Raw genomic sequence first — 24,302 nt, forward strand, 5'->3', positions numbered from 1 at the left:
TAAGAAGAAAAGAAAACCTTTTTAAATTGAGGGAAAATATACTAATAACAGTTTGTTAAGGATCTGTTTTTTTGTGAAGCTGCCTTCACTCGAGTGATCACTTCGACCTGACTTGCTGGCCAACTATAAGCGTTACCTGGTAGGTAACCACCCATACAATCAGATTGTGAATCAGACTACGAATGCCGTGAATGTAATTACCCCGATCTACATGTTGTCAAATAAACGAACCACACGCCGTGGCGCGGAATGTAATTACCCCGATCTACATGTTGTCAAATAAACGAACCACACGCCGTGGCGCAATTTTAGGGGCTTTGCCTGTAGCGCTGACGTCCGAGGTTCGATTCCCGTAAGGGAGTGAAGTGAGTGGCTGGTTACCTACCAGGTAACGCTTATGGTTGGCCAGCAAGTGAGGTGACATCAGCCACAGTGCCTTCAGTTGTGAGAAGCAGATCATAGAATGATTGAAAATAGTTTACTGTCAAATAATGCAAAGAGTATGCGACACACGTCTTTCCCCCTTATTCTTGGCTCACCAGGCGTACACACTCACTGCACTCGCTTACGGTAATCGAAACTCGGACGTCAGCGCTAGAGGGGCTTTGCAGCGGTGAAGTATTGCTTTTAAATTTTAAATAAGAAGAAAAGAAAACCTTTTTAAATTAAGTCTTAAAAAGAGGTGTAAAGATATTGACAATAAGCTACGCAAACCCACCAAGAAATGCAATCGTTTAAATCAAGGCGCGAGTCGAAAAACACCATCCCATAATATTAGTTAACGATTAACACATTTCTATATGTATTGTAAGCATACAATACAACTGATAATATGTTGCGCTTATTTATCTGCTGTACCGACATTTTTGCGCGTTTAACGTCTGAAATCTAACGTGGTTTGTGCCCTTCAGAATGAAAACAGTTTGCATTTACCTTTTTAGTAAAAGGCGAGCTTTTAAGCCGGAGAAATCACCCCGTAAATGCACACGTTTAATTGCACGTGTTAATATGTATGCTTACACAGTATTAAAAGACACTCAAAAATTAACGTCATTTACCTTCGTTCCCGCGTTTGACTCGTGCTGTAAATCTCTTCCTTGTTTTTAGTTCACGTATTTTTAGTTCACGTGATTACGTAGGAGGCGTGATGACGCGATACGTGACTCCACCTCCTCCATTAGAGTAAATGGACAAAAAACAGGTTCCAGTTATGACCATTACGCGTAGAATTTCGAAATGAAACCTGCCTAACTTTTGTAAGTAAGCTGTAAGGAATGAGCCTGCCAAATTTCAGCCTTCCACCTACACGGGAAGTTCGAGAATTAGTGATGAGTGTGTCAGTCAGTCAGTCAGTGAGGGCTTTGCCTTTTATTAATATGTATATATATATATATATATATATATATATGACAGCAACACTCATAATAATGACAACACAATTACATTGACAACCATGTTACGTTATTTTTAAAATGTTTCCTTTACTTTTTCATAACCTCTTTAACACACTACTTCTCCGCTGCGAAGCGCGGGTATTTTGCTAGTATGTGTATATATGTGTAGATATGTATATATTTATATGTATATATATATGTACATATGTATATATATATGTATATGTAGATATGTATATATATGTATATGTATATATATGTTTACATAACCTTTTTAACATACTACTTCTCTGCTGCGAAGCGCGGGTATTTTGCTATATATTATATATTATATATATATATATATATATTTTTTTTTATATATATATATATATATATATATATATATATATATACAGGGTATGTGAATGTATGTATGTATGTATATATGTATGTCTATATTTATATATATGTGTATATATATGTAGATATGTATATATATAATATATATATATATATATATATATATATATATATATATATATATATATGTACAGTAATCCCTCGCTATATCGCGCTTCGCCTTTCGCGGCTTCACTCCATCGCGGATTTTATATGTAAGCATATTTAAATATATATCGTGGATTTTTTGCTGGTTCGCGGATTTCTGCGGACAATGGGTCTTTTAATTTCTGGTACATGCTTCCTCAGTTGGTTTGCCCAGTTGATTTCATACAAGGGACGCTATTGGCAGATGGCTGAGAAGCTACCCGGCTTACTTTTCTGTCTCTCTTGCGCTGACTTTCTCTGATCCTGACGTAGGGGGGATTGAGCAGGGGGGCTGTTCGCACACCTAGACGATAAGGATGCTCGTCTAAAAATGCTGAAAGATTATCTTCACATTGCTATCTTTTGTGCAGCTGCTTCCTGAAACGACATGCTGTACGGTGCTTCGCATACTTAAAAGCTCGAAGGGCACGTATTGATTTTTGTTTGAAAAACAAACTCTGTCTCTCTCTCTCCATGCTCCTGACGGAGGGGGATTGAGCAGGGGGGCTGTTCGCACACCTAGACTATACGGACGCTCGTCTAAAAATGCTGAAAGATTATCTTCACGTTGCTATCTTTTGTGCAGCTGCTTCCTGAAACGACATGCTGCACAGTGCTTCGCATACTTAAAAGCTCGAAGGGCACGTATTGATTTTTCACTGTTTTGTTTTTCTCTGGCTCTCTCTCTCTCTCCCTGCTCCTGACGGAGGGGGTGTGAGCTGCCGCCTTCAACAGCTTTGTGCCACGGTGCTTCGCATACTTAAAAGCAAACAGCCCTATTGATTTGTTTGCTTTCCTCTGTCTTTCTGACAGACTCTGCTCCTGACGCGCACTCCTTTGAAGAGGAAAATATGTTTGCATTCTTTTAATTGTGAGACAGAACTGTCATCTCTGTCTTGTCATGGAGCACAGTTTAAACTTTTGAAAAAGAGACAAATGTTTGTTTGCAGTGTTTGAATAACGTTCCTGTCTCATTACAACCTCCTGTGTTTCTGCGCAAATCTGTGACCCAAGCATGACAATATAAAAATAACCATATAAACATATGGTTTCTACTTCGCGGATTTTCTTATTTCGTGGGTGGCTCTGGAACGCAACCCCCGCGATGGAGGAGGGATTACTGTAGATGTGTAAATTTGTATATGTATATATATAAATGTATATGTGGATGTGTATATGTATGTATATATATGTATATGTAGATATGTGTATATGTAGATATGTATATATATGTTTACATAACCTCTTTAACACACTACTTCTCCGCTGCGAAGCACGGGTATTTTGCTAGTCTAATAATATATCAGGCCTTTCTTTTGTTTTTTTTTTCTGTGCACAGTGATACAGTATCAAGCAGAAAGTTGTTATTTCTACTATTTTGGAACTGTGGCCTGAACTGGATGATATGAACCACATTCTACTTCTTAATGATTGACTTATAATTAATCTTTTAAATTGTCTTGTAACTTTATAAATGTTATGCCTTCTGGTAATAATTTGATCAATTTTCGAAGGCATAAAAGGTTGGACCTACTTATGTTTATGAACTGGTTCTGTGGCAAACAGTCCTAGAAACAGTTTTGGAAACACAAAGTTACAGTACACAATCGTGCAGCACCTTGACATAGTTAATCATAATATTTAGTGGAAAAAGGAATTCCAAATCACTTCAATTAAGCACCAATCCTTGGAGTTGTTATTATATTAAGAGATACTATAAGCATAGCAGCAATGTAAACTGTATAAACTTTTAGCTTATAAATGTTTTTTATTTGTTTGCACAAGTGCTTTTGACAATAAAACACCTATGTCTGATATTGCTGTCTGGGATAACTGAACACTAGGCAATGCTACTTACCTTGGATAATTCTAAGAATATTTTCAAATGAATGATGAAACAGGAATAACCTTGTGACATTCTCTGCCATTTCTAAGAACATTTAATATTGGGATGAAATTGAATCTTTGTTAAAATGACAAGACAATGTTTCAAATAGAAAGGCAGCATGTATCAACAATTAAATCTTAACCATTTCTGTGATACCAGATATATTGGTTTTTCTTTACCTCTGCCACTGCTTGGTCAGCTGACTCCATTTTTTCAAACGTAATGAATGCACAACTGTAAAAAGAGCAAAAAAACTAAATACACCAACTAGGAACAGCAAAGTGTACATTTCAAGGTTAGAAATTATAAATAATAAAGAATTATAATAATCATGAAGTAAGAAAATAAAATAAAGGCAGCCATTAATAAAAAGACATCTTTTAGATTCTTACTTCCTTGGTGAATCCATTGACAAATCAATGATGTTTCCGTGTGCTGAGAAGGCACTACGGAGACTCTCCTCACTCATTCCTGTTCCATGTACATACAGCGTGTTTCCCTTTCGAGGTGGTCGACGGTCTGGAAACGAATCTGAGCCTGAAGAAAAAGAAAAAGAAAAAAAAAAAAAAGCTTGTAAAGACACTTTTCTCTTTTTCTTTGTTAAGACAAATGGCATCTCACAACATAAACAAAACAAGTATAAAAGTAAATAGCAGAAATATACTCTGATAGTTACAGAGGCTAGAGTCAGCAGCTGTAAACTGGCCAAAAGATATTGGCCACCAATCAAACTGACATGATATAGAAGAGCCTTTAAATACATCTATAGTGGGGTGCCCACACTTTTTCGGCTTGCGAGCTACTTTTAAAATGACCATGTCGAAATTATCGACCTACATTAAAAATGATATATATACACACTGAATATACTTTATACATAAAATATATGTTGTCATACCTTGCATAACTGAATAACCTTTATGGCACAATAACAATTCAACACATTTATGGTCACTACAGTATTTGGATTTAACAATCTTCATGTGGGAAAAGGCTGACTCGCATAAATAAGTAGAACCGAATAATCCAGTCAAGAAGGTAGCACATTTCCTCATGCTTGGGTACTTTTATGCTGTGATTAAGTTCCAAAACTGTCCAAGAGCCCCAGACTTCAGCTGAATGTCATCCTGTAGTGTCGAAATCTCATCTTCCACTGTAGAGGAGTTTAGGTGAAACAGTGTTGCAATTTTTGATGCGGGTGAACATCTTCCCTAAATGGATAGCATTTAAATGTAGCGATTGGCTCAAGTAAAGCTGAGTCTTGAAACCGTCTGTCAAAGTCTGACGGACAATTTTCAATCTGCTCTGTGTAGCGTATGCTGTCAAGTTGCACACACGCCTTCCATTGCGTCTCCAGCTCTGACACGAGGTTTTGGATGTTCCCCAAATCAAGGCGCTGCAGCTTTGAGGACAGATGTTGCATTTTTCATTTGAAAGCATTAACTGAGCTAATCATATTGACCATGGAGTTCTCTTTTCCTTGCAGCTATAAATTAAGCTCATTCAACATGTTGGTCAGATCGGAAAAAAAATGCCAAGTCTAGCAGCCATTGATCATTATTAAGTTGCTTGTATTCTGCATGTTTAATGACAAGGAGAAAGTCCTTTTTCTCTGGCCAGGGGTCTCGAAATCTCAGCAGGAATTTCTCCCTAGCCATCTGTCTCAACGAAGCTATCTCAACGAAGGCCTCTTTTATCATCTCTCCATCTTGGGAGGACTTCTTATGCTTAATGATCGAGTGACTCACCCGGAACGATGGTTTGGTGTGTCTGCCTTTGCTTTTGAATTCAGTCGAGTGAAAAATGACGGCTGTCCAATTAACTGCGATTTTAGTATTTTAGTTCCCTCTCCTTTCTTTTTCTCAGATCACTTTCGGAAGGAAGTCAGTTTCGTAGTTTTTATGAACAGTTCAAAAGTGCCTTTCCACATTTTCCTTCTTTGGAATAGCAATGATAGATTGACAGATCAGACAAACGCACTTTAATTGTGACATTGCGAGAAAAAAAAATCCTCTTCCAATTCCACATCCAGCCCATACCCTCCCCAAACAATTTTTTTTTTTAAAATCCCTTTTTTAGTCGATATAAATTGGAAGGCTAGCTAGATCATAGCCGGAGTTTTGCAGTAGCTCACGCGTTTGATCATGCGTGCGGGATGACCAGTGTGTTAGAAGAAAAGAGATCTCAGACTGGCCACCCTGTATGTCAATCAAGTGGCAAATGCCATAGGGAGGATATATAGACTAACGTTTTAAAAATTTTTTTTTGAATGCAATGCGATCTACCTGCACTACCTTTCTGATCTACCAGTTGATCGCGATCGACGTATTGGGCATCCCTGATCTATAGGTAGCTAAAATGTTTAATATTTACTTCATTGTTTTATAATTGTGTAAATTGTCAATGAATAATGGCCAAGTGATAAGTTCCATTAATCCTTCATTTTTTTTCTTGTTGTGGATTAATTTGGAAGTATATTACTGTATTTGTTACATTATTCTTAATGGATTGGATTGTGTTGTGTTTTGTTTTCAAAACAAGGGGAAAAAATAAACAACAAAAAATATTGCAACATCACTGAAAGTTCCCAATTTCCTTTGCATAACAATATTTTCCTTTGTCAGAGTTCTGTCGCACCTTGTTGCCATGCATGTTCTTCTACTACTGGCATGTTGGTTACCTATAGAGATCCTTAAGTGAGACTCTATGAAAGGCTTACCCAGCCCAATTAGAAGAATGGCCACAATAAAGAAGAATAACTTACCATTACTAGCACATCTGAGAAACTGATGACAAAATGCTATTAGTGCTACCTACCACTAACTATTGTACATATCCTGGGACAGGTAAGCACGAATAACATAGTCACTGTTAATCACTGTTAAAAAATAAAAGATGGTATACAAAAAGACAGCATACTTCTAAGATAATTTTCCTTTCTGTAATTTCTCACTAATTTTTTTTATTACTAAATAAAAAATAAGACAAAATAAAAAATAATTAATCAAATGATTCAAAGAAATATTTCAAAACACCAATTGCTCTCAGCAGGTGGATGTTCTCTATATAAATGCTGACAATTTTTCATAAAATTTCATGCAAATTATACAAAGAATGTATACACCATACCTATTAAATGTCAGGTAGATTCAGGAAATTCCAATATTTCTTATTTTTTCATCCTTAGTCACAACTCTTTAAATCTGCACTTACGTCTAAATGGTTGATCCCTTTCCCTATCTCTGTCCTGATCTCGATCACGTTCCCGGTCACGTTCCCGATCCCTGTCCCTTTCTCTTCTTCCTCGATCTCGGTCTCTCTCCCAGTCTCTATCATGGTTGCGGAATCCTCCAATGCTGTCACGATCACGATCTCTATCTCGATCTCGTTCCCGGTCTCGTTCCCGTTCTCTGTCCCGGTCTCTGTCTGCTTCTTTGTCACGATCAGTGGCTTCCCATGATGGGCTTCCTCCAGACTCTTTTTCTGGTTCACGAGTACGATCCCCTGAGCTGACAAAGCTAAGGAATAGACAAATAAAACAGACATAATCATAAAATGGCTTCATTCTCAGACCTGCTTAGACTAATTCACAGTTCCAGGGAGCTGCAGGAGACTCCAGTAGCACTGGAGGCAAGGAAGGAACTAGTCCAGGGGACAATGCCAGATTGTTGCAAGGTCCACTCACACACACCTACAATCTGCTAATTTAAAATTCAAACTAACCTCACCTACATACTGTTGGGCTACTGGAGGTAAACTGGAGTATCCAGTGGAAAATTCATGTAGACACACGGAGAATGTCCAAACTTCGCACTGGAGTACTCAGAAAAAAACCCACATAATCATGTGGACAATGTCCAAACTGCACAGCGACAGCGACCTGGTGGGATTTGGAACCAGGCACCTTATCATCAAAAACTAATGTAGATATATTAAAACAACAACAAAAAAAAAAATCTACTACCTAATCTATGTATATGTATTACCATTATAAGTATGGTTAATAATTCAAAAAAGAAGGGAAAAAAAACAGTTGTGAAAAAAGCACACAGATCATCTCTGGTTCCAATGGTAGGTATTAGAAAGAAGGTATCCTCAAATTATACATAACCTTTTTCTTGTATACTGTATCTTATTTCAATTTTTACTTGTCTTAGATCATATTTTACAATGCCAATAAACATGTCAACTTAAGGTATTTTTTAATTAATAAAGGAAAAACACCCAAGTTTAAAATTTTGCAATGTATGGAGTAGATTATGATTTGCATAACTGATTGAGTTAAGCACTTTTTAATAATAAAGAAAATGAGTACATCAAAAACAATTACATTTAAAACTATTAGCATTGTTAAACAATTCAATAAATTGAATGACTTAATAAATAAACAGAAATAGACTAACCACCCATCTATTTTCAAACCTGCATATCCAGTTCAGCTTTGTAGGTAACTAATGTAGTTACCATTGGTTAACTGATGAAATATAATTGTACAGTTTGTTTTTGAGATTCACACAGGACAAGTATTAAGATTTTTTTAAGCATGTTCTTACTTTGTAGTCTCTACTAGTTGCCCCTAACTTTTAGTTCTTCATTTACTCTTCAGAACAATGCAGCCTTGGGGGCATTTTAAGTCAAGTCATCAATAGGGAAGAACCCCTTTATGTACGAGTTGGAAGCTGTTGGACTAATTAGAAGAAAATGTTTGCTGCCATACTGAAAAACCCCTTGCTATTGAAAGAGTTCTCACTCAACCTCAGGTGCAAACTTTTTGATGAGGAATTCAACCTGTCACTGACCAAGCAGCCTTACAGTAAACGGTAGCACGCAAGTAAGTACATTTGTCAAGTCACAAGATGGTTCCTGAATCTATAACCTTTCTGGTTTAGAGTGGGTCACAGAAAAGGGACCCACAATGGCAACATAGGTTTCTGCCCTCTCCCAAGTCCATAATAACTGAGCTAGATATGCTCTGACTGATACTTGACTTTTGTGCTAATGCTCCTGCATAACTCTACACTGAACCAATAAACTGATCAAATAATCTTACTTTTAGAATCATTGCTTACTTGCATGTTAACTTTGTTTTGTTTCCACCAAAACAACTCTACTTTTCTGATCCAAGTACCATTATTTTCTAATTACAAAGTGTAAGTAAATATATGTTTTGCAATTTAGCTTTAACAGATAAATAATATACTAAATTAAACTTTACCTTAAAGCAGTGGTTCCCAAACTTGACTGGGCTCCGACCCACCTAACAAAAACTGCCAAATTCGGGACCCACCTCTTAGCCGTCTTAAAAAGGGGGCATAAAATATTGGTAACGCTCAGATTCCCTAGTAGCGAGTCGCGGAACTACTTAATGGTGTCTTATTTGTTCGGGCTGTTTATTTTGTTTAAAGTATTTTTTTCATTTGACATTAATTTGTTATCATCACAGACAACATATATTGTACTTTAGCTCACAAACAGTCACTATGGAAATTTAAGCGTCACCAATATGAATGAAGGACTTTTCTAATAAGAAAAAAAACAACTTTAAGTTACAATTACAATTACTTAAATACCTACAAGGACTGTTATTTCAATGAGAGGGGTGTATTTGTTTCCTATTTTTTATCATTACAGCTTTAGCATCAACTTCAATTTTAGTTACTTTTAATCGCAGTGAGTTTGATACGTCCAATTTATTTCGGTATTTAGTTTTAATGCTGATCATAGCCGAAAATCCGGCCTCACATAGATATGAGGTACTGAAGGGGAGGAGGACTTTTATAGCTTCATTAAACAGGCAAGGATAGTTCCCAGCAACTGAGAGCCAGAATTTTGTTAACTGCTTGCGATTGAAACTATTTTTCAGTGACGTATCTTCTGATAAATCAATGAGTTCTTCACTTGATTTTGTTGACATACTACTTGGTAGGCGGTCTTGAAATGGGTTACAAATCCAATTCAACGAGTCGAGCTTTTTCATGTCTTCCCCGAAATAGGCATCAAAGTTATTTTTTAACAATGATAAATGAGTGGAAATTACAGACAGTACGTTCGTCTTTGGCTGCACTTGGTTTTCTATAATAAAAGTTTCAAGAGTTTCAAAACAATCATACTTGCCATCCTCAATACAACTTTTCCACAACATAAGCTTTTTCATAAACGCTCGAATTCTATCGTGAACTACAAAAATGTCTGATTCGTTTGAACCTTGCAAATACAAATTGAGTTCGTTTAATTTCGAAAAAATATCCGCCAAGTATGTGAGCTTGAGAATGAATTCTTTGTCCAGTAGAGATTCAATATATTCAGTTTTTCCTTCCAAGTAAATTGTAACTTCATTGCGTAATTTCACTAATCGTGTCAGTACTTTCCCCCTGGATAACAAATGTACCTCCGTATGCAGAAGAAGAGATGTATAAAGACTACCCATTTCTTCACACAGCTTTTGAAATAAACGTGCTTGTAAGGGTTTTGTTTTAATATAATTTACAATTTTCACAGCTGTATTTAGTACTGTTTTGAAATCATTAGGTAATGCTTTTGAAACCAGTGCTTCTCTGTAAAGGCTACAGTGTGTCCACAAAGCACAGGGGCTTTGTTTAAGAACTCTTGTAACGACACTGCTATTTTTCCCCGCACATAGCCCGCGCACCGTCAGTGCATATACCGAAACAGTTCTTCCACTGTAAACCTTTCTCTTTTATATAGGAATCAATTGCATTGAAAATTTCCTCGGCCGTTCCACGACTAATTGGCTTGCAGAACAAGATATCTTCATGCGCGTCGTTTTGCCATATATAACGCACAAAAACAAGTAGTTGAGATAGGCCTTGCACGTCAGTAGACTCATCTAGTTGTAGCGTATAATATTTACTACAAACTACCCTCCGGATTAATTCGTCCTCTGCCCATTCAGCCATTTCGTCGATTCGTCGTGCAACAGTATTATTGGACAGTGGTATGCGCTCGATTTCCTTTACTTCTTTTTCTCCAAACATCGCTCCAACAGCATCTTTAATTGATGGTAACACTAAATCTTCGCCAATGGTATGAGGCTTTCCTGCTCTGGCGATCCTTAAGCTAATGAGGTACGAGGCATATACAGCATTTTCATTAATATTAATGAAATGTGAAACAATATTTTTTGAAGATTTCATATCCAACAATTTTCTTTGAAAAAAATCTACTGGCTTATTCGTAAAATGGGAATGCTTCGTTTCTATATGACGCGTCAACTTACTTGGGCACATACTTTCGTTCGCTAATATTTCGTAGCAAATCACGCATTGAGGACGCGGATCTATCGTATCATGATTCCAAGTGAATCCTAGTTTTAGATATTCAGGGTCATATTTTCTTACAACTTTCCATCGTTTCGATTCATGCGAACTCGTTGAGGGAGCTTGGAAGTCAGCCTCAGTGCCACTTTTGTCATTTATAAGAACATCTTCTGTCTTTTCATCACAATCAACCGGCGGCGGTGACGTAGTTTTTGCTATCCGTTTCAACCACTTTTCCATTATTATATTCAAACGTTAATAATTGTTTTTAAAAAGATTATAAGGGCATATGCTAACGAACACAACACAACGCGATAAAGAATGTCACAAAAACAAAAGACGTCCGGCTGTTAGCCCGATCGGTCGGAATATCGTCTTATGTTTCAGGGCCCACTCAACATTCGCATAGTTTGGGAAATGCTGCCTTAAAGCATTAGAGATAAAACATTCATTTTCTGTACTCTACCTTTCATAAAGCATCTTCCTCTGTGTCCTCTTTGAAGACTGAAATAAAAGAAAAAAAAAGTTGAATTCTACAAAATACTATCGTATTTCTACATTTGACAATGATGATTTGATAAATGCTGTGGAGATTAATTTGGATTTAACTTGCGTTGGTAATAATAATTGTGATCTATTTGAATCCTGTTGATTAGCACATGCAAGTAAGAATTTCACAATACTCATGACAATATTGACCCTATGAGCCTATAATACGTGGCTGATTTTAAATATTGTGCAGTGCAACCAATTTTGTAACACAGAAAATAATTATTTAAAAAAATAAACACAAAATATCCTGCCTTCAAAACAGTACATTTGACCAGATGAACCTGGCCGAAATGAGGTCCTCACACTGTGAATTTCATTACACTGCTGCCAGAAAACATTTGAAAAATAACATGTTCATAGTATAAAATACTACAAAAGTTAAATAGATAAATAAACTAAGGGAAAAAACAAGACTATAATAAAAAATATATATTAAAAGCAGGTGCTTCTACACAACACTTGTTGATATGATTAAACTTCTCGTGCTTAAAGGTGACACTGCCTACCATAATTCAAAGAAAAATTAATTCTGTAGGTGGCATACTGTTGGAGAAACTTTGATAGGAGATTCAGTAATGAAGAAATAGTTCTGATGTTTCATAAGGAGTAATGGCCAAAGAGAAAACTGGAGAGAAAGAGATCACCAGATATGCGCATTAATAGACAAATGCTCAAATTTTGAACCCTGAGACTTTGAGAAGGCAGCACTGACTACTGTGCCATTTGACATTAAATGCATTAACTGTATTGCATTAAAGTCGTGTCACATCAAAAGGCAATAAGCAATAACTTAATTTTCAGATCATGAATTTACATATGACTTGGTAAATAAATATATCTGCTAAATAAAACTAATTTTACGGCCAAAAAAAATAATAAATTCACATATCCTTAATCACTCTGTTTTCTCACTCACCTCTGTGCTGTCACTGTCTGCAGATACACTTCGTTGAAAAGGCTGAAAAGTAGGCGTTGGGCCTTTTTCTGGGTCCTGTGAAATGCATTTTGATAAGTAACATTGAAATTATATATAAAATAAACACATAAATAAGATCAACTTTGTATATTTTAATATTTTAAAGCGCTAACATTAGCAAATTTATGTTAAATTAACTGATACACATAGGACCTTGTGCTATAGCACTTGTCTTTTCTAGTATTTTTTTTTTTTTTTTTTTTAATGAAGCACTATATCAAAGTAGTTAGGTTCATTTCAAGGGATGTGCTTTTATATTTATATCCTTGTTGCTAATGATTACAATGAGGTTCTATTCTTCTAATTAACAATTAAACACCATGTAAATGATTTTGCAAATCTTAAATTAAGCAAACTAAAAGCTGTGGGAGGCTTGGGGGTTACAGTTCAATGCACCACCTTCACCTTATGTGGTAAAGAAAAAAAAAAAAAGGAAAATGGGTAACATAATCAAAATCCAGATGTACAATCAAAGAGAAAGTAAGGAAATGTTTTAAAGCATAGGAAGCATATATGATAGACAATAAAGAATGCAATTTGGAATTTATGTCAAGAAAAATTGCTGAAATGGCTGAGGTTTTGAAGGGAAGGAATAACGTGCAGCATGATAGAAACAAATCAGAATTGAAGAATATATGAGAATTTGTAGTAGGAGTGGTGGAAGGTACACATTTCCTTAGCTGGAAAGTAGTAATAGTTATGGTATAGCTGATGTTCCAAGGGCTGAAACAATGCTTTGAGGTGAAGTATATGTCAAGAAATTTAGTATGACTGTTGCATAAGAAATGTACAGTGTTACTGCTTGTCAGAGGCTGGTAGAGACTACAAAGAGATTCAGTTTTAGAACACACTATTACTAGTGACATCTGGGGTGCATTATAAATGAGTAACTGTACTTAACATTGTTATAAATGGTTAAGTGGGAGCTAATGCTGCTTACAAGACAGTTCACTAGGAATTTGGCTTTGGTAAAGTAACTATTATGTATAGGAGGACTGTGGAGTTCAGAGATGAAAAAAAAAAAAAAAAACCTTCAATTTCTTAGTAACTTTTGTATCTGGTGATATTAGAAATGCAGCAGACTATTTGATACCGAGAAGAGGTGAGAAGGCATGGTGAAAAAGCAAGCAACATGAAGGAAATTATTTTTAATGTTTTTTTTTTTTTTTTTAAATAAACAGTATATATATATATATATATATATATATATATATATATATATATATATATATATATATATATATATATATATACACACACACACACACATGTACCTATCTATGTATCCACCTTTCTCTTATATATTGTGCACGCGGCTGGGGGTGGTACCCAGCCGGGATGCCCAAGAGGACTGGGGGAGGGCTTGCGCCTCCTCCAGACCACGAGGGGGTGACCGCCCTGGTTGCTTTGGGGACCTGTAGTGGCCCGTGGTCACTGCCAGGGGGCGCCCCAATGCCTTTGGAGCCCTGGACCTCAGCACTTCCGCCACACCCAGAAGTGCTGGGGGGAAAAGGATCAGGGACACCTGGAGTGCTTCCAGGTACGCAGCCGGCACTTTCGCCACACTGGAGAGTGCCGGTGGAAGATTGCCGGGAAGCACCTGGAGCACATCCGGGTGATTATAAAAGGGGCCGCCTCCCTTCATTCAAGGCTGGAGTCAGGTGAGGGGAAGGACAGAGCTTGGTGGAGAGGAGTGTGAGGCCTGGTCTTGGGGGTTTGTGTGTGCACTTATTGTAAATAGAACTTGTGAATAAACGTGTGGTGGTGCTTAAATACCAAGTCTACCTGTCTGTGTCCGGGGCTCGTTCCACAATATATATACTTTGATATATATCTCAAAGTAGCCACCTCTTGCTGATATAACATTCAAACTGTGGTAACCCTTTAGATTCAGAAGGCCAGTCACCCTGTGGAAGGCACCCACACCTGCCTCCAGCAGAAAAACCTCAGACCATTACAATTCCTCCTCCATGTTTGACAGATGATGTCATTTGTGAATTTCCCCTTGGGATTAATAAAGTATCTATCTATCTATCTATCTATCTATCTATCTATCTACACTGAAGAGCCATCCTTTCAGTAACTTGACAGTGTACAAACACCCTGCATGATGAACCGAAGATTTCAAATTTTCGGTCCATAATACTTTCTTCCAGTCTGCAGTAGTCCACTGCCAGTCCATGCTCAATATGAATTGCAATCCTATAGTTTACCCACTTTTATTCCCTTACGGAGACATTGGCTGGCACAAAGATTTACAACATGTTCCCGATAAAAGAACTAGAAGATACAGATTAGCAATGAGGAATACATTTAGTATTTTGCACTCCAGCGGCAAACTATTCCAACAGTATGTCGTAGAACAGAGGGCGCACGTCTCAACTATCTCAGATTACATCAACAAGATCTGCACATGGAACAATACGAAGGACTATCAGATGCACTGCAAGCAAACGCTGAAAATAACAACGTATGTGTAGGAAAAATGATCATATTACCGTCCACATTTCCAGGAAGTCCAAGATACATGCAACAAAACTATCACGATGCCATGGCCATAGTATGTAAATTTGGAAAGCCTGATTTATTTATCACTTTCACATGTAATCCTGCTTGGCCGGAAATTCTACATGCACTGTCGGATACCCAAAGACCAGAGCACAGACCTGATATTGTAGTACGAGTAGATCTTTCGACTCATTATCTGTCATCTCCACCAAAACACCTATCCACAACTGCATCTTTCAAGAAGTATTTATTTCTTCTTGATTTCTGAATTCCTTTCTCACAGTTTTCCATTCCTATTCTTACACCGCCGTATGTTACGGCGGGCTTCGGCTAGTGTATTATATTATATTATATATATATATATATATATATATATATATAACAGAAACCTAAAAATAAAGTATCAGTCCAGTTTTAATCCAGCTATTTTCTACAGATATTTTGAAGCAATGTGATCTGGTCTCACAGCGGCTACCATTCATACTGTAAATGCTCAGGTGCTCTTGCTTGAGAATGGATAAAGAGGATAGATGTTATTTACTTCAGCACACGTAAATTACTAAACGTACTTATAACAACAAGAAAATGATCAGATTTGGCTATGTTTAGGGTCAGTTTCCTGAAGGTTCCAATATTGACTTAGGATTCAATATCAAATGCTAGCTACACTGGTATTTATTTTTTCACAATGTAATACTGCGATATAAGCCACATGCTGCATTGACAGTACCTTCAGTTTTCCTTCAAGTGTCCGAGAGCGCTTGAATCCTGAATTCTTGTTTTCTGCTTTTATCGCACTGATTGCTCCAGACTTTATTAACATTTTAGCTTGTTCTGTAGCTGTTGCTGTGTCCACAACAGGCTGGTCAGATAGTGCTGCAACAAGAAAAACTATTAGAACATTTGAACTTAAGGTGTTTTGTAAATTAGTGGAAACTAATCAAACTCATTTGGTTTACTAAACTGTCCCATTATCTCATTCAGATATTTTACAAAAACTATCAGGGTCTCTTCTTTCACTAAATTTTCATACATTATTCTGTAAAGAAGTGCTTCCTGGGTTCTGTTTTGAATACACTAGCAATGGAGTCCTGAGATATATAAATTGCTATTTAACTGCAATAAATCTGTCAGACCATTGTGTTGACACTTTTGAGAATTCTTAAGTGTGAAAAGGATGCCCTCTTCAAACACTATACTGAAGACTGCACTGCTTCAACTATTTTACTGTGATGGTAGGCATTCAGTTCCTAGCCTGTCGAGGTAGGACATGCTCTAAAGTCCATCACTTTACTCTTCTACACAACTGTAAGTGCTACTATGCATTTAGCTAAAGTTGTTGATAAGAAGTGCAACCAGAACACAAGATGCAGCCTTACAAGTTCACTAACCTCCTTGGTGTTAACCTTGAGCATGACTTGGGCTTGGAAATCTATGTAATTAAGGTTAAACCCGAGTCAGGCTCACGGTGATATGTAATGATATGGTTTATGGTGTTAAGCTGGAAGAACTTGCTGGACAGTATCTTGCTGGCAAGTAGTGTATGAAATAACATCATGCTGCAAAAAAAGTATATACACATATATATATTCTGATGCTTTCTGCCACTTTATGGTAACTCTAAGGTAACACATCGATATTAATGAGTGGGGTGGAGCCTCCAATGAAAAACACAATGGCAACTGAAAAGCTTTAAAGGCAGTTTTAAAAAACTGCTTAAATCAAGCAATAGTGATCACAATGTGAATTGGTTGTTGATGTTGGCATAAAAAGCAAAACTGACACATGATATTTGTTCTTGTAACGCATTAATAATTGCATTTTTATCCTATTAACAGATTAGACTTAAGTGCTTTCTGTGAATATGTCTCAGTGTGATGTGACCAGAAAGAAAGGAAATCTTATTAATAAGATTATTATTAGATTAGATTAGATGCTATTTATTGTGCTACCAAGACACATATGGCAATGGACATCATTTTTTGGAGTAACCTAAAAAAAAAAAAAAAAATAGAAGAAGAAAACAGTGGGAAAGCAAGATCAAGAGATGTACATACTGGACACACTCGCATATGGGAGTAGTGTTGGATCGGTACTAAAATTTTGACTTAAGTAACAATTCCAGGTTTCGTTTTTACACATATACACTACTTGACTGTCAAAGGAAATGGGGGATGGAGGATTAAGAGGCAAGATGATGCTCACTTCCATTACTAAAAATCCTGAATTTCTGGTTCTGAATTATTTTAAAATTCTGGTATTTCAGTACTTTTCCATTACTACTATAATGCACCACCTTATACTTGAGAGATTAAGTTTTACAGGTTTTCGTTAGTTCTGTTTTTTCAGTACTTACTTCTCTTCAGTCCTCCTTGGGTGGTCTGGCCTGTTGAACTCTGCTTCTTTAGAGCCATCAGTGCTTTCTTCTACAAAAGGAAGCACAGGAGAATAGATAACCAGAATTACAGTACAACTAAACAGTATTAACCATTCTATCAAAAAGTAACCATATACAGAGTCAAGTCGAAGATAAATGTTAAAAAAATAAAACAAATCTTGACTACACAATAAAGAAGGTAACACTTTCCCAGTCTTTAGTATCTGCTATATTTTTTGCACAGACAGCTGGTGTAATTAGTCATATAAATAATAATAATAATTAGGGAGTTTCCACTCATTTGGGCACCAAACTCTATGAAAGTCAAAACCTAAAATTAAAACTTAGATTAACAATAAAACAACTTAGCGAGACAATTATCGTAAAGGAAGCTGATCGTATGTTCAACCACAATTTGAACGTCGCCTAGTTTAAGACAAGTTCAATGTATCTGCAGCAGAGATTAACTAAAAATGAATGAAATGATCATCACACTGAGAAAGGGACAGTTTTAATGAAATTATCTAATGAGACTTCTGAAGGTGACTGATTGTGTGCTAATCCAAAACTTATTATTAGCTTATCAGGGCAGAGTAAATATTGGTTAACGTCCAGTGCCATGGGCTTCTTTAATGATCAGGATCATGGCCTTCCTGCACTGTGCCATAAATACAAGCAGCACATTTTTATTAACATAGTAACTTACCATGCTGGAACTGAAAATGGGAACAAGTAAAATCCAAGATCCTTCAAATATTATCTTTTGAACCAAACAGTCCAAATAACTCAGAAATCTAATAATAATAGACCATGGAAATGTTGAACTTGCACAGCGAAAACACACTCATTCTATCTGCGAAATCTCAAAAGACTGAAACACATGGGACCGACTAAGGCAACACTTGTTTGAGAATAAGGATCAGATCATCCTTCATTGCATCTGCTGGGGTCACTATTAGGCAACCTTAGTTTTTAAGGCAGCAACCTCACACATTCATCTCTGAGTCAATTCAACTTCTAAATTGGTAAAGTTGATCCACACAGTGGTGTGTTTGACAAGATTTATGCTATTGCTGGATTCTGATGATAGAAAACCCTGCCAATGATGTAACTATTACAGTTCGTGACAACTGTAGGTAAAGGCCAGACAAGTAGGGTTTCATGAAAGAGCAACCAACAAGAGAGCCCCTGCCCCCCATATAAAATGGCAACATGGCTGAGATTTGTCAACAAAACAAAAACTGTTGGATCATTCTGTAAACAGACAAGGTTTATACAGAATTGACTGGTCATTAGAGCACCACTCTTGACAAAAAAAACAAACACAAAACCTATCAAAACAACACCTTCATGCTAGATGTCAAAGATAGTAGTGAAACAGTGATGATTTAGGGACCAGTCTACAGCAAAATCATCAAGTTCTCCACGAGCCCTTTTTAATTCTTCTGTTTTCTACACAAAAATGTAACACTATTTGGCTGGCATCTAAACCTTGATCATAACTGGATTGTGCAACAAGAAAGACTGTAGCTACATTGTCAAAATCAAAACTCAGTAAATTACAAAATTCTGCACAGTTGACAAAACTGATCATACAAAAACAAAAGAATCAAGGTTTTCAAATAGTCAACACAAAGTCCAGCATAAGTCCTAATTAAGATACAATAGTGATAACCTAAAAAGTCATGCATAATGATGCCCAATAAATGAAAGCACTTGTGTAGTTTGTCAGACAGACGGAGCCGACCGAGGTTAGCACTTTAAAGTTGGAAAACCCAGGTAGGGGGTCCCAGTCCATTTCAGGGCACAATCACTTACCAACCAACCATCACTCATACTTGATCACTATGGAATCACTAATTAACCTAACACGGACATCTTTGGGGTGTCAGAGGAAAATCAGACAACGTATGCACAACATTATACAGAATATGAACTATCTGACAATAGTGACACTATCTGAGTCGGGTGGCATATGACAGAAACTGTTATGACAGGTGAAATAAAGAGATGTAGATAAAAAATAAACATTAAGCATGGTCAGTCTTTTAATTCAAGCACATTGTGAAGTTCTTTAGTATATTGATTCATTCAAAATATGCACATAGAGTCAATTAAAATTCTATTATGAAGCCTACATTCTAAAATCTTTGACAAGGCGTTAATAACTTCATGAAAACACGCCAAAGTAAGTCGAGGAACTGTGATCGGTTTAAAAAACTGACAGAATAAGACAACCTTGCAAAACAAGAAAGACCGTTTACAACAGTTTAAGAAAATTGATGGTATTTGCTCGTTAATTCATGTGTGTATTAATCACTAGAAACTGAAGTACAAACCTTCTTCTTTAACTTCGCATATTTTTTCTGAAGCGATTCCTCTTCCTCGGTCAAGCTCGTAGGGAACAGCATCATTCTGCAATTAAACCAAGAAGAAAGAAATGACAATTCTAAAGACTTCGATTTCGCTAATGCAAAAGAATACGTGTGCAAATATTAATATGAACGCAATCTTCTGCAGTTTATAATAAGGTGCTCTCGGTTCTTACCGCTGTTTCTTTCAGCATCAAATGTGGACAACAGAGCGCAGAAATATGACGTCAGAATTAAAGCCAGCCCCTCAAAGAAAGCATACCGTTTAACGTGCTGGAGGCAGTAACTGATTTTCACTGTAGTCAGTAATTTACCTTTTCCCGTTTTCCGATTAGGAGGTAGTAATGTATGTTAACCTGCATCGTCCATAAAACTAGGCGAGAAATACATTAAATCAAGATAAATAACGTCACATTGCATTTGGGAGTTTACACACAAGCCTGTTCTTTAATGAAGCCTTATATACAAAGCCATTCATAGAGATGATAATAAATTATGTTGGTAGTATAAGGCTATAAGAAAATCCTTTTTAAAAAGGTTTAAAGACGAATATCGGAATTAATATGTTTATCGAGTTACATTTACTAAAATAGCCTTTAAATGATTTTAACCGATTTTGAATTCAAGAAAATGTTCCGGGCTGTTTATTGTTCTTCCGGGTTTTACTCGTCGCTGTTAGCCAAAGAAACTGAATACAAGATACTCATACGTTGGTTCTATTAAACTGTTGTTGCCCATCTTCTTAGACGGTGCGGGAAATTAGCAAAATAAACTATATAATTAATACTGATCAGTTTGTTGTGTTAGCTAAAAGCATGCTGCGACACTCTGCTCTGTAGGCATCGTTTGCCCCGCAATGTGGCTGCTGAGTTGCAGGCGCCTGCCACGCAGTGTTACGCTATCAGCAAGCGACGGGCAGTGACAGCAACTCTTCGCAAGAGAAGATGGCTAGAGAAACGGAAGCTATAGGTACTGAGTTTAACAGTTTGCAGATCACTAGTCAGAATGTGTGTGTGTGTGTGTATATATATATATATATATATATATATATATATATTCAGTATGTTGGTGTTTTTTGATTTTTATGTTGTCAATGTTTGTACGTATCCAAGCGTAAGGCGTGAAACTAAAATGTTGCATAGCTGAAATAATACAGTTCATTATTTTCCGAAGCTTGTGTCTATTACGACATGCAGCCCTTGTGTTAAGTGTTGTACCGCCCTTTCAAAATCTGAAAATCTGAGCACTAAAGCTGTAATGTGTCCGTGATACTTTTCACTGCATACAGCGTCTGCTGTATTATTTTCCCCAGCGCTATGTGAAATTTTCAGTTTCAGTTTTTCAGAGTTTCAGTTGGACGATTACATAACTAGATACAACAGTATGTCCAGTTTATAAATGGGTGTTTTGATATACAGTTTTTTAAGATTTTTTTTATTTTTTATTACACGTAAAATAAAATATTGCAGTTACGATTAGTTATATAAACACAATGCTAGCTTTCAATGTCACGAGTTTTTTTTTTTTCAGGACTGAAAGCTTTATATTTCGCGAGTTTTAAAAGATGTTCATATTTCTCCTTACCTTTGTTAGTGCTGCCCCCAATGGACTGGGCTGATCTCTCCATATCCATGCTGGAGATGGGCTGTTCTGGACAATTTGAAGTCATCTCAAACCCAGCTACAGAGTCAAATATTCCACCCCCACACACAACGGTGAGAAATTATACAGATTTATACTTCCGTGGCTGTTTGAAACAGTTTTGCTACTTTTTCATTCTTTATTACATTTTTTTACCCATGAATTCTGATCGTAAGCAAGTCAGTGCTGCATACTGGATATTAGATTCCATATATTGCCTGCAGTCAGCTTAAAAATGGTCCCTTTTATAAAATGACTAGATCTCGTTTGTTTTTGTCATAAGCTGGGGTGAAATGCTTTGATTCCATCATTCTGAACATAACAGTACAGTATGGTAACAGTACCTGGTATCTGTTTTCAATTTCAAGCAGTGATGTTCGGGTGTCATTTGTGTCGTTATTTGAAAATGCAAATGGTTGAATGTGCCTCATTGAAGGAATAAATCAATACCATATAAATGTTGAGGATATAATAGACGTTTCTTCATAGCATAATTCCCCAAAACACATCCACAGAAGACAAACATGTTAAAACAAATGTACACTTTAAAGTAAATGAATATGTGTGGGTCAGCTTATGAAAGATGCTAGAACCTGATAACCAATCATCTAGTGCAAATGCCTCACAGCTTTAAGGTTGTGGCTTCAAATACAAGTCTATAGCCGCTATTGGAATGTTCTGGATTCCTCTCTCACGTGAAGAGCGTGCACATTAGGCTTATTGACAGTTCTAAACTGGCCTAGAGTAATGGATTATAGGTGTGGGAGTGATGTTGTACCCAGGTTTGGTTGTGTCTTTGTATCTGATGCTGCTGGTATGTATTCTGGGAGTACCTTGGCTCAGAGTTGTGTTAAGTGCATCTGGGAAATGGATGAATGGACTGTAGCATCATCTTTCCATACCCTCTACTGCCATCTCATTGTTGGTGATACGATCAAATGCTTGTTAGGGAGGCGTGTATGTTTATTTTTTATGGATTTGACTGTTCAAGTAAATAATTCTTTAGCAGATAATCAGTAATTAGTATGTCAGTTTGAACTTTGCATATATGGTTTTACTGAACTGTTTTTACATATGTACAATTTAAGTCAGAAGTATTTCTGGCTTAAATAAGAATGTTAGTTTAAGTAATATGCTCTATTAAACAAGTAGCATCATTTAACTTGCAGCAGAGAAATAATAAAGAGATAAGAACCAAGGTTATTTAAAAAAGTGCTGCTCTTCAGCTAAGAACTTCTTAAAAATAATGAGAGGTGTAAACTGCACTAGGACAATGTATCTACCTGTGTGTAACCAGTGAAAGTAATCAATGAATAATGAATGGATTTAATGAATAATTGGAATTGTATTAATTGGATAAGCAATTTAAACCAAATAATTGCATTTTTATTAAAATAACTACTGCACCATGGATTGATGATTTCCGGTGGACACTCTTCACCCCATCTTTTCCTGCTATGGCCCATTCAGCCATAGAATGTCTTTAGTGGCAAATCATTTGGAGAGCTTGTATATTTCAGCATGGACAAAAGGATGGCTAATTTCTTGCTTTAACTAATGTTGAGTGTTTCTGAGGTGAGGATAAGCTGCTGTCTAGTTTCTTTGCTTTTCAGTAGTAGACAAAATACGAGATTTCAACAAAAAGCCGTTTTTCCAGAAAATCTGTGCCCTCTGCTGAATACAGCATCCAGACTTGGCAGCGAAATAACCTTCCCTTCAAAGGATTTTTCTGAAATATATTTTGGTTGAAAAGGCTCATTATTTATCATGTCAGAACAATTGTGCGATTCATTTAAATATAGTGCATTTCTTTACTGCTGTGTTTTTACATATTTAAACAGCATGTGACTCAATTAAAATATGATAGTCCAAACCCAATAAATCTGTTAGCCCAGGCAAAATGAGTACAGTTTAAACTCCAAATGTGTAGTTCTGTCCAAGATGGAGCCCTTGTTGTGCTACTGATTAAAACCAATGCGTATATCTCATATTTAAAATTACTTCGTTTACCCTGCATGTGTATGAGCTCCAAACTTTCTTTGAATTAGTAACGTGCAAACTCATGAGGGCTTTTGCTGTTGTTAAAAGAGCAGGAATTCGACACTTTTCTGTAATGTGTCTGCCAGTTTTAACAGAACAAATATATAATCCCACTGCCCAGTAATAATCAGTATATATCTTACAGAGTTTAGTTTGTTTCAAGAATTTCTGATTCATTACAAATTATATGTACTGTATACTGTGTTGGATCGGTGGCACAGTGGTAGCGCTGCTGCCTCGCAGTTGGGAGACCTGGGGACCTGGGTTCGCTTCCCGGGTCCTCCCTGCATGGAGTTTGCATGTTCTCCCCGTGTCTGTGTGGGTTTCCTCCGTGTGCTCTGGTTTCCTCCCACAGTCCAAAGACATGCAGGTTAGGTGCATTGGTGATCCTAATTGTCCCTAATGTGTGCTTGGTTTGTGTGCGTGTGTGCCCTGTGGTGGGCTGGCGCCCTGCCCGGGGTTTGTTTCCTGCCTTGTGCCATGTGTTGGCTGGGATTGGCTCCAGCAGACCCCCGTGACCCTGTGTTAGGATATAGCGGGTTGGGTAATGACTGACTGACTGTGTTGGATTTTACAAGTGCTACAGTATCCATTCCTCCAAAGGGAAGGTAGACATCAGAGCTACTGAATTTGTTCTGATCTGTTAATTTGCAATATTGGAGGTGGGATAGCTTTCTTCAAATCCAAAACTGACCTCAGTGAAATAAAATGCATTTTTAGTGCTTCCATATTTTCTAAAATATTTTTGC

At 36.8% G+C, this 24,302-nt stretch overlaps 2 protein-coding genes across 4 annotated transcripts in view; one reads left to right on the top strand and one right to left on the bottom strand.

Annotated features, from left to right (window-relative positions):
* Positions 1-20,377, bottom strand: part of nelfe (negative elongation factor complex member E) — a 36,819-nt gene extending 16,442 nt beyond the window's left edge. Inside the window, exons 1-9 of one of the 3 annotated variants that reach the window (XM_051919397.1) lie at positions 20,049-20,377; positions 19,840-19,915; positions 17,480-17,549; positions 15,854-15,999; positions 12,556-12,630; positions 11,554-11,591; positions 7,024-7,328; positions 4,203-4,347; positions 3,990-4,044 (exon numbers count right to left, since the gene is read on the bottom strand). In XM_051919397.1, the coding sequence (XP_051775357.1) occupies positions 3,990-4,044; positions 4,203-4,347; positions 7,024-7,328; positions 11,554-11,591; positions 12,556-12,630; positions 15,854-15,999; positions 17,480-17,549; positions 19,840-19,914 (909 nt within the window). In that variant the 5' untranslated portion in view covers position 19,915; positions 20,049-20,377. The other 2 variants (XM_051919389.1, XM_051919403.1) reach the window with 2 other exon arrangements.
* A 192-nt stretch (positions 20,378-20,569) lies between these two features.
* The window catches only part of skic2 (SKI2 subunit of superkiller complex), a 59,470-nt gene continuing 55,737 nt past the window's right edge, over positions 20,570-24,302 (top strand). The window contains exons 1-2 of the mRNA XM_028800965.2: positions 20,570-20,841; positions 21,466-21,587. Of these exons, the coding sequence (XP_028656798.2) occupies positions 20,817-20,841; positions 21,466-21,587 (147 nt within the window). The 5' untranslated portion in view covers positions 20,570-20,816. The remainder of the gene's footprint in view (positions 20,842-21,465; positions 21,588-24,302) is intronic.

Source organism: Erpetoichthys calabaricus, chromosome 1 (genome assembly GCF_900747795.2).
Source record: "Erpetoichthys calabaricus chromosome 1, fErpCal1.3, whole genome shotgun sequence".
NCBI lineage: Eukaryota > Metazoa > Chordata > Cladistia > Polypteriformes > Polypteridae > Erpetoichthys > Erpetoichthys calabaricus.